The 10,228-nt window shown below is 51.4% G+C and overlaps 1 protein-coding gene across 1 annotated transcript; it reads left to right on the forward strand.

Annotated features, from left to right (window-relative positions):
* Positions 1-6,251: 6,251 nt before the first annotated feature.
* On the forward strand, positions 6,252-9,826 carry LOC137815717 (uncharacterized). Its single transcript, XM_068618830.1, has 4 exons — positions 6,252-6,414; positions 6,696-8,611; positions 8,950-9,576; positions 9,719-9,826. Exons 1-4 carry the CDS (start codon positions 6,252-6,254, stop codon positions 9,824-9,826), a joined length of 2,814 nt encoding a protein of 937 aa, XP_068474931.1.
* Positions 9,827-10,228: the final 402 nt, after the last annotated feature.

A 10,228-nucleotide genomic window follows, 5' to 3' on the forward strand; every position in this document is an offset into this window, starting at 1 on the left:
GTCACGATACGGCGAGGGCACCCTGCATCAGTACCTACGCAACCTCGCCGGAAGAAGAGAAGGGTGTACAGGTATGCGACTTGGAGGAAGGCGACACCTGGATGACCCCTTACAGGCGATACCTCGCGGATGGAATCCTCCCAGCGGAACCAGAAGAAGGCAAGAAGGTCAAGAGGAACACCGCAAGGTACACCTTAGTGGATGGGATATTATTCATACATGGGTTTACGCACCCTATCTCGACGTGCGTAAGTGGCGACGAGTGCACCAGGATAATGGTTGAACTCCACGAAGGTATTTGTGGGAGCCACGTGGGAGGAAGATCCTTGGCATCCAAGGTAGTACGAGCAGGTTTTTACTAGCCGAAGGTAAGAGAAGACTGCGTTCGATACGCCTAACGTTGCAAGCAGTGTCAGATGCACGCTGATTGGCACAGGGCGCCGCCAGAGGAGCTGAGATCCATTCACAGCCCATGGCCTTTCCATACTTGGGGAATTGATATCCTAGGCCCGTTCCCACTGGCGATAAGGCAGATGAAGTACTTGATCATTGCCATCGAGTACTTCACCAAGTGGATAGAGGCAGAACCAGTGGCACAGATCACTGCGCACAAGGTACAACATTTTGTTTGGAAGAACATTGTGTGTCGTTTTGGGGTGCCGAGGCGTCTCATTTCAGATAATGGCACCCAGTTCGCGAGCCAACACTTGGGGAAGTTGTGTACAGAAGTAGGAATCAAGCAGGTGTTTGCGTCAGTCAAACACCCCCAGACGAATGGGCAGGTCGAGTCAGCAAATAGAGTTTTGTTGAGAGGTTTGAAGCGAAGATTAGAGAAGGCCAAAGGGGTGTGGGCAGAAGAAGTACTGAGGATTGTGTGGGCTTACCACACCACGCCTCAATCTTCCACCATGGAGACGCCTTTCAGCCTAGTGTATGGGTCGGACGTTATGATCCCAGTAGAGATCCACGAGAGCTCGCCTCGTTTTCTAGGTTTCGTGGAAGAAGAATCCAACGAAGAAAGGAAAGTGAACCTGGATCTGATAGACGAGGCTAGAGAAGAGGCGAGAATAAAGGCTGAGGCTGTGAAAAGAAGAGTGGAGCGTCAATACAGCTCTAAGGTGAAGCTGCGACAATTCCAGGTTGGTGATCTGGTCATGAGGAAGGCTCACCCTTACGAGTTGGAAAACAAGTTTTCTCCCAAGTGGACTGGACCGTTCAGAGTAATCAAAGCCAAAGGGAATGGTTCATATAAGTTAGAGACTCTAGAAGGAGGCCCCATCCCACGTAGTTGGAATGCGGCGAATTTAAAGTTTTATTTCAGTTGAAATTTTGTAAAGGGGACACTCTTTTTCCCTCCCGGGGGTTTTTTAATGAGGTCACCCAAATAAAGAAAAGAGAAGTTTAAGATATTCCTGCCTTAGTTTTTCCCTCTCATGTAAGATCAAAGATTAAAGAAACAAGACAATGATTCAAGGCGTCGCCAAGATGAGGCATCACTGAGATAAGGCGTTGCCAAGATGAGGCGTCGCCAAGATAAGGCGTCGCCAAGATAAGGTGTCGCCAAGATAAAGCGTCGCCAAGATAAGGCGTCGCCGGGACAACGCGTTGCCAGAAGTAGGCATCGCCAAATGAAGGAGCGGAGGTCAGATGCAAAGCAAGATAACAGGTATGTTCTGTATAAGTTAAAAACCCGGATGCCTAGTCCTTGAGCAAGGGTTAATTGAATCCTACGGGACACCCCCTCCTCAGGTATGATTAGCTAGCCTCGGTACCAGATGTTAGACATAAGTTAAAAAATCCAGGTGCCTAGTTCTTGAGTAGGGGTTAAGGGATTCCTTCGGGACACCCCCTCCTCAGGTATGAATAGCTAGCCCCGGTATCAGATGCTAGACGAAGACTAAAATCTGGGTGCCTAGTCCTTGAGCAGGGGTTAAGGGGTTCCTTCGGGACGCCCCCTCCTCAGGTAGGAACAGCTAGCCCCAGCGTCTGATGTGTAGAACACTTCGCCTTGGTGTTTTCAGACACCCTGAGGACGATACGGCGCTGCTGTAATGGGCCCTCCTCAGGCGTGGGCACCAAGCACGAAGAGATAAGGGCTAAGTCGCACTGGTATTTAGACACCCCATGGATGATACGACACTATTATGTAGGCCCCTCCATGGGCGTGGGTACCAGAGTGCGACTTTTGTCCCAAGTGTTTAGGCACGCTGAGGACACCCAGGGCAGGTCTCTCCTCGAGCGTAGACACCCAGTACAGGTAGGATAAGTCCTCCACACCTTGGAGCGATGTCGAGGCCACATAAGAACAGATAAGTCCTCCTCGCCCTTGAGCGATGTCGAGGCCTAAAAAAGAGGAGACCCCCCTTTTCATCCTAAAGCGATGAGAAAGTCAGTACTGCCTTCGGCTATGAGTGCCTCGGGCCCAAGAAAGGTAAGTAAGAAGCAGGTTGAAGATTTTACAAGTTCATAGGGAAAAAGAAATTCGAAGATTAAGAAGAAGAAGCGTAAAAGCGTGAGTCATTAAGAGACAAGAAAAATATGCAAAGGTAAAGTCCTCCTTTGCCTTAGGGCAATGACCAGGCAGACGACGCCTTCATGAGGAAGATTCCTTACAGATACGAAGGACAAGCGAGGTTCTGAGCGCAAGGGCCAAGAGAAGGGTGTGCCTCACACCTTAAGAAGAAAGAATAAGAGGGACAGACACGTGCTACCTAAAGAGTAAAGGCGAAGCAACCAAGAAATACATCGAGGGCAAGTACCAGTTGTGCCTTTGATATAGAAAAGAAAGCAGAAGCAGATAAAAGTGCAAGAGAAGTTAGAAGCAGACAAGAATGTGAAGATAAAGTTTAAGTAGTGTACCGTCCCGGGGCGTTGACCAAATGTCAAAGTCAAAGTCAACACATGGTGGGACCGCTCGAGGGCCCCAACGAAGGGAAGGGAGGTCAACAGGTTGACCGCTTGGGGCATCGCCCAAGAAAGGCGTCGCCCCAGAAAGGCGTCGCCTCGCAAAGGCATCGCCCAAGAGAGGCGTCGCCAGGTAAAGAAACAGTCAAGGTTAAGATATCGACGGTGTTACCCCTTGATACCCATGGGTAAGGAGGAACATGGAGGGGGCAACACCGTGAGAAAGCCTTGGGCTCCGATGGCTCAGAACAGCAATGAAGAGAAGAAAAAGGTGGCTTCAAAGCCATAAGTTCTAGTACCAGTAGGGGGTAACCTGACTCGTGAAGTACCCACACCACCGCTAGGAAACCCTGGGACAGATACGACCCATGAGGAGGCCACGCCCAAGGGAGAACCACGTGCATGGTACGAGAGAAAGGTAAATACACCCCCAAGGTGAGTGACTAGAGGTTGGGGCGCACGAGCTGGCACCCAGAAAGTCACCCCACGCGCCAGAAGCACTTCGAGAAAGGAGGGCTGGCACGATGGATTAACCCTAAGTTGGGTTACGGCGCTGTAGGGCCCTCCACGAAGGTTCGCGATCAAGTCAGAAGAACACGTGGCAATGAGCACTGAAAACATCAAGGCCTTCCTAAAAGTTCGCTAAGGTACACGTTAATTTAGTTAAGATTCGAACGCGTTTCAATGCGCTTTAACGCGTTTTAAATGCGAGAGGTGTATAAAAAGGGACCTTGGCGGCTTGAGTGGTCATTTCTTGGTCTTTGGAGGCCAAAGCAGCCGTCAATTCTTGGACCTTGGCTTGGAGGGTGGCGTTCTCACTGGCTAATCGGGAGCATTCATCAGTCTTGTCCGCGAGTGCGACCTCAGTTTTTCCTAGTGTTTGCTCCCGATCCACGCACTGCTCCTCGAGTTTCTTTTGATGCGCTATTGAGGTCTTCGCCTCTGCTTCCAGATCAGCAATCTTCACTCAAAGGGGCACCACCTGATTGAGGAGCTCAGCGTTGGCTTGAGACACCTCATGCAACCGTTTGTTGGCCTCCTATTTTGCTTTCTGCGCCACCCTCAGAGAGGTTTTGTACGCGTCCTCCTGACGCCCCCAGTGGGTGGCTAGCCTCTCCTTCTCCTCCTTTAGAGAAGCAACTTCCTTCTCCAGCACTTGGAAGGCAGAAGCTTTGATAGCCTTAGCCCTGGCCTGCGCATGCCAGGAGTGGGCGCAGGACATGAAGGCACCCATGTAGTAATACAGACTTTCCCTCTGGGGCCCTTCAGCTTGGCCTCGTGGGGACGACCTACCCAGGAAACCCCTCAGTGAATCTTGCATGGGAAGGGGGAGTTCTGGGGCAGGTGGAGGAACGGTTGTGGGCTCAGCTTCGACCCCTCCCTCCAAATCCATTGGTTGAGGGGGGGAAGTTGCACTTGGAGGCTCCTCCCTCAAAGATTCGGCCCCACGCGAGGAGGAGGTGGCAGAAGTAACTTGCTGAGGGGCATGTTGGGTTCTTTGTCGTTTGAAGACTTGCCCCTCAGTAGAGTCTTCGTCGTCAGAAACCACCTCCACTACCCTTTTTCCTTTGTGAAGGGGGGCTGAGGGGGCAGCAGATTCGGCCAGCGCGAGAGGCATGGCCACAATAGGAGGTGGAGAGTGTTGAGGCTGATCGGGAGAAGGTTGGACTGATGGAGTTGATGGCGTCGTGGAAGGTTGAGGGCGAGAATTGGGAGAAGATGGAGAGGCGTTGGAGGTTGGAAGGGGGGACGCCGGAGCCCCGTCTTTGGACTTCAAGGCATGAGCCAGTCTCAGCCTTCGTCGTCTATCCATTTTTGAATCTGCACCAAAAAGATAAATGCAGTAGGGGTTAAGCACAAGCCAAACACTATGCAAAGGAAGCAGATAAGTCATACACTAAGAAAAGACAAGAAAGTGCAGGGAAGGAGGAGTTGTAGGGATGACTCTCATACTTATGTATTTTGCTAGAGCCTTAGTGTTGTACTCTAGGCTTATCAGGGTGACGGTGTCGAAGCCCCCCGCGCTAGTCAGAATTTGACAGGCCTCTCGATCGTTCGAGTGCAACTCGTCCAGGGATTTGGGCTTCACGGTCTTCACCTACTTCACCCAATACAGGGGGAAGCCGTCGAGGGCGGAGGGGTCAAAGTCGGAACAACAAACCTTGAAGAATTTGCCTTTCCACCCCTTGAAAGATGTACCGTCCCGTCCCCGGGCGTTGACCAGAAGTCAAAGTCAAACACATGGTGGGACCCCTCAAGGGACCCAAGGAAGAAAAGCCAACAGGTCGACCGCTCGAGGCATCGCTCAAGAGAGACATCGCCCGAGTAAGACGTCGCCTAAAGTAAGACATCGCCGAGCAAAGACATCGCAAGGAGGCTTCGAGCCTCGACAGTCCAGAACAGTAGAAAGGAGAAGAGAAAGGTGGCTTCAAGGCCATAAGTTTAGCACCAGAAGGGAATATCTTGACTTGTGAAGTATCCACGCCACTGCTGGGAGACCCTGGTACTGATACGACCCATGAGAGGGCCATAACCAGGGGAGAACCACGTGCATGGTACGAGAGAAAGGTAGATACACCCCTAGGGCAAGTAACTAGTGATTAGGGGCGCATGAGTTGGCCCCGGAAAGCCCACGTGGCAGAAGCACTTCGAAGGAAAGAAGGCCTACACAATGGAATAACCCTAAGTTGGGTTACGGCGCTGTGGGACCCTCTGCACAGAATAACGATCAAGTCAGAAGAGCACGTGGCAATAAGCATGTGCTCATTAAATGTTTTAGTGAAAGTTTGCCAAGGTACGCGCTAATTTAGTTACGTATCAAATGTTTCAAGGCACATTTTTATATGCTTTCAATGCACCTTAACGTGTTTTGAATGATGGATGTGTATAAAGAGGGGCCTAGGGACATTTGAAAGGAGAGAGAATTTTAACCTAATACACACAGATACACAGAGCAAATCCTAGTTGTCTTCGCGACGCACTCACAGTGAGCACAAGGCAATTAGGGCAACACAGTTCTGGTTACACAGTTTCAATCGTTCAGTACAACTTTTCGACCACCTCCCATGGGTGTGTCACCTTTGATGTTTCTCGCTAGCTGACTTGATCGTCGGAGTGCAAACGGCCGCGAGGGCGCCCCTTTGTTTACTTCTTTTAGGTACTCACAGATGGAGCAAAACGAAGGTGCCCTAGCTCGCAGGGACATGCCACGCATAAAGACAACCCAGGTCAACCGGCGGGAACATTTGGCGCCCACTGTGGGGCCGATATAAACATTAGTCCCACCGCACACATTTTTCAGTTCTAGTTCTCAAAACCCAGATAAGTAAGAGGGTTTCCAGAAAGCCATGGCCACTAAACCTGCACGCGCCAGGAGTGAAGAGATAACCATGCAACAACTCATGGGCATGATGCAAGGGCTGCAGGAAGCAATGGCAGCGTCGAAAGCAGAGCAGGAGCGCATGCAGGCGAATCTCGCAGCTTCTCAAGCGAGAAACGATGAGCTCCACCGTGCCAACGAGGAGTTACGTCGAGGGATGGCGCGGCGGAGACGAGCCTGAGGCTGCCTCCCCACCTAGGGAATTCACAACACCATTCTCACAGGTGATCCTATAGACAACAATCCCCAATACGTTCACAGGGCCCAAGGTAACCTTCACAGGAATGTAGGATCCTGAGGCACACCTCACTGTGTTCCACACACAGATGTTGTTGGTTGGCGGTTCTGATGCCGTAAGGTGCAAGCTCTTCATGAGCACTCTGACTGGGATGGCTATGGATTGGTTCATCAGCCTCCCAGAGGGTCACATCACGTCTTTCGCCCAGCTCTCACGACCTTTTCGACGTAAAGCAATTTCAAGGTGAGACCCTGAAGGAATACATAAGCCGCTTTGGGGCACAGGTGGTGAAGGTGGGTAGCACAGATGAACCTATGATTGTGTACGCATTCAGGAAAGGGGTACGTCCCGGGTCTTTCAGTAAATCGCTTAACTGCAGACGCCCCAAAACTTTTGCTGAAGTAAGGCGACGAGCGGTAGAGCACATTGCCTCAGAGGGCGAGGCATACGAGAAGTGCACGACTGCCGCACCCACACGACCAAGAGCGCAGATACGCACGCAACCTGCTAGGGTTCACGAAGCTTCCACAGAAAGAAAGAACCCAGACAGGAAGCGCACCTATGAGACAAGGAGGACCCAGCCTAGGGGTCGAGCAGAAGGAAGGAGAGAGGGAAGTAGGCCACTAAGGCACAACTTTGTGGTGGAACTCAAAGACCTCATCATTGTGCCCAAAATAGCTGACAGGTTGAGGCCACCAATAAAATCTGACAAGGTGCTGGGACCTCATATGGAATCATGGTGCGAATTCCACGAAGCATTCGGGCACCATATTAACAACTTTTTGGCGCTGGGCTACCAGTTGGATGAACTAGTAAAGAATGGCTTCTTGATGGACTACTTGGTGGAGAAGCAGACGGAACAATCGTTAGGTTCACAACCGGCGAGCAGTGAGGGACAGCAACACGAGGTACCCATTCACGTCGAGATCCACACCATAGCTGGTGGGTTCTGGGGCAGTGGGTGTACTGCGTCACAATGCAAGAAGTGTGCAAGGTCCGTGATGTCAGTAGAAGCTTTTGAGGATCACTCACCCGATGTGGACATCACGTTCACCAAAGAAGACCTCAGGGATGTTGTGCCCCACGACAACGATCCCATTGTAATCTCGTTTGTTTCGGCGGGAAGGATGGTTCATCGAGCGTTGGTCGACCAGGGAAGCTCGGCAGATGTGATGTTTTGGCCGACTTTCGAAAAGTTACAGCTATCTCCAGACCAGCTGAGGCCATATGGGGGCTGCTTATACGGTTTTGCTGGTGATCAAGTGGAGGTCAGGGGGTACATTGAGTTAAGGACGACGTTCACAGATGGAGCGGCCTCGCGCACAGAGAAGATCAGGTACCTTGTCGTGTACGCTCCTTCGGCATACAATATCCTGTTGGGAAGGCCGACACTCAACAGGATAGGAGCTGTGCCCTCCACGAGGCACATGAAGGTCAAGTTACCTTCGATGGAAGGGGTAGTCATCACCATCCGCTCTGATCAAAAGGAGGCAAATAAGTGCTACGAAAACAGCCTCAAGAACAAGAGATCGGTATGCCATGTAACCACAACGCCGCCCCCTGGTGTGGAGCCTGAGCAGGAAAACCGGCGAGTTGTGGATGCAGCGTTGGAGGTGGCCGCCGAAGGCAATGTGACAATAGAGGATGTCGAGGCGAGGTCCGAGAGCGCCGCTCGGGTGAAGGAAGAGAAAAACCGCCCGGCGATCGCCAGGGAGTCAGGTATTGCGAGAGCGCTGATCGCCAGCGAGAAGAGGCCTCGGCCGGTTGAGGATTGGCTTGAGAAGAAGATCGGCGGAAAAAAATTTAAGCTGGGGAAGACCCTAGATGGCGAGACGCAGGACCAGATCGCCAAGGCGATAGGCAGAAATTTGGACGCGTTCGCGTGGTCTGCCTCAGATATGCCGGGGATTGACCCCGATTTCCTGTGTCATCGTTTAGCAATGGACCCTCAAATTAAGCCAGTCCGACAAAGAAGAAGGAAGTTCAACGAAGAAAGGAGACAGGCGATCAGAGATGACACACAGAAACTCCTCGCCGCAGGCCATATCAAGGAGATACAATATCCAGAATGGCTCGCCATTGTTGTATTGGTGAAAAAGAGCAATGGGAAATTTCAAATGTGCGTCGACTTCACAGATCTGAACAAAGCCTGTCCAAAGGATTCCTATCCTTTGCCGAATATAGATGCCCTGGTGGACAGTGCAGCAGGGTGCAAGTTGTTAAGTTTCTTGGACGCCTTCTCAGGGTACAATCAAATTAAGATGCACCCCATGGATGAAGAAAAGACTGCCTTCATGACAGAGAGGTCATGCTATTGCTACAAGGTGATGCCTTTTGGGCTGAAGAATGCGGGAGCCACGTACCAGAGGCTGATGGATAAGGTGCTTGCACCTATGTTGATGATATGGTCGTGACGTCCCTGGAGAAGAGCCAGCATGTTGCTGATTTAGAAGAGCTGTTCGTTACGATAGCCAAGTATAAGGTGAAGCTAAACCCCGAGAAGTGCATTTTCGGCGTGGAGGCTGGAAAGTTTTTAGGGTTTCTCTTGACTGAAAGAGGTATTGAAGCAAATCTTGATAAGTGTGCTGCCATTTTGGCGATGAGGAGCCCTGCTACTATTAAGGAGGTGCAGCAGCTTATAGGTCGGATGGCCGCACTGTCGCGATTCGTGTCTGCTAGTGGAGAAAGGGGCCACCCGTACTTCCAGTGCTTGAAGAGGAATAATAGGTTTGTTTGCACGAGGGAGTGTGAAGAGGCTTTTGTGAAGCTCAAGGAGTACTTAGCGAGCCCGCCGGTTCTGTGCAAACCTCAAGTGGGAACGCCCCTCAGGTTATATTTTGCCGTAACTGAGAAGGCGTTGACTGCGGTGCTCGTCCAGGATCAAGATCAAGTCCAGAAACCTATCTATTTTGTTAGCAAGGTGTTGCAGGGCCCAGAAGTGAGATATCAGGCCTTGGAGAAAGCAGCGCTGGTGGTTGTGTTTTCGGCGAGAAGGCTGCGCCATTACTTCCAGAGCTTTATAGTGTTGGTAATGACTGACTTACCCATCCAGAAGGTTCTAAAGAAACCGGATGTAGCTTGGAGGATGGTAAAATGGGCGGTGGAGTTGTCAGAATTCGACGTCAGGTATGAGCCCCGAGGACCGATCAAAGGGAAAATCTTTGCTGACTTTGTGGTCGAGCTATCTTCTGAAACAGTGCAGAGCGCCGGGGATGATTATCGTAGGGTACTCTCAGGGGATGGGTCGTCCAACCAGTTGGGTAGCGGGGCTGGAGTTATTTTGGAAGGGCCCAACGGTGTGTTGATAGAACAATCTCTGAGGTTTGCCTTCAAAGCCAACAATAATCAAGCGGAGTATGAGGCGTTGATCGCCGGTATTTTGTTGGCAAAGGAGATGGGGGCAAAGGTGCTGATGGCTGTACCGCCCTGGTAGTCGGAAGTGATGACGTGGCATCAAGCTATCGTATAGGCGTGTTGGACGGGACACCTGGCTGGCAGAAGGGAAGGAAGTCGGGGGGCTCGTGTAGTCGCCAGTTGTTAAGTTGGCGTGCTCCGATCTCCAGCATACCTAAACCGGCGGTCACCGGGTTGAAGATGAAGTCGCCAGATGTGAATCCAGGCGACCAAGTGATTTGAGATCGCCGAAAAAAGGACATCGCCGAAGATGAAGGCAGGGGGTCTTTCTCCCAGCTGGCCAGAAGATGAGC

The sequence above is a fragment of the Phaseolus vulgaris genome, chromosome 1 (assembly GCF_000499845.2).
Source record: "Phaseolus vulgaris cultivar G19833 chromosome 1, P. vulgaris v2.0, whole genome shotgun sequence".
Classification (NCBI taxonomy): domain Eukaryota; kingdom Viridiplantae; phylum Streptophyta; class Magnoliopsida; order Fabales; family Fabaceae; genus Phaseolus; species Phaseolus vulgaris.

Coding starts and splice junctions, on each gene's coding strand:
- LOC137815717 (XM_068618830.1), top strand. CDS start 6,252: ATGGCCACTAAACCTGCACGCGCCAGGAGTGAAGAGATAACCATGCAA. Junction 6,415..6,695: donor GAGAAACGATGAGCTCCACC/GTGCCAACGAGG, acceptor TTGGTTCATCAG/CCTCCCAGAGGGTCACATCA. Junction 8,612..8,949: donor GGCTCGCCATTGTTGTATTG/GTGAAAAAGAGC, acceptor TCCCTGGAGAAG/AGCCAGCATGTTGCTGATTT.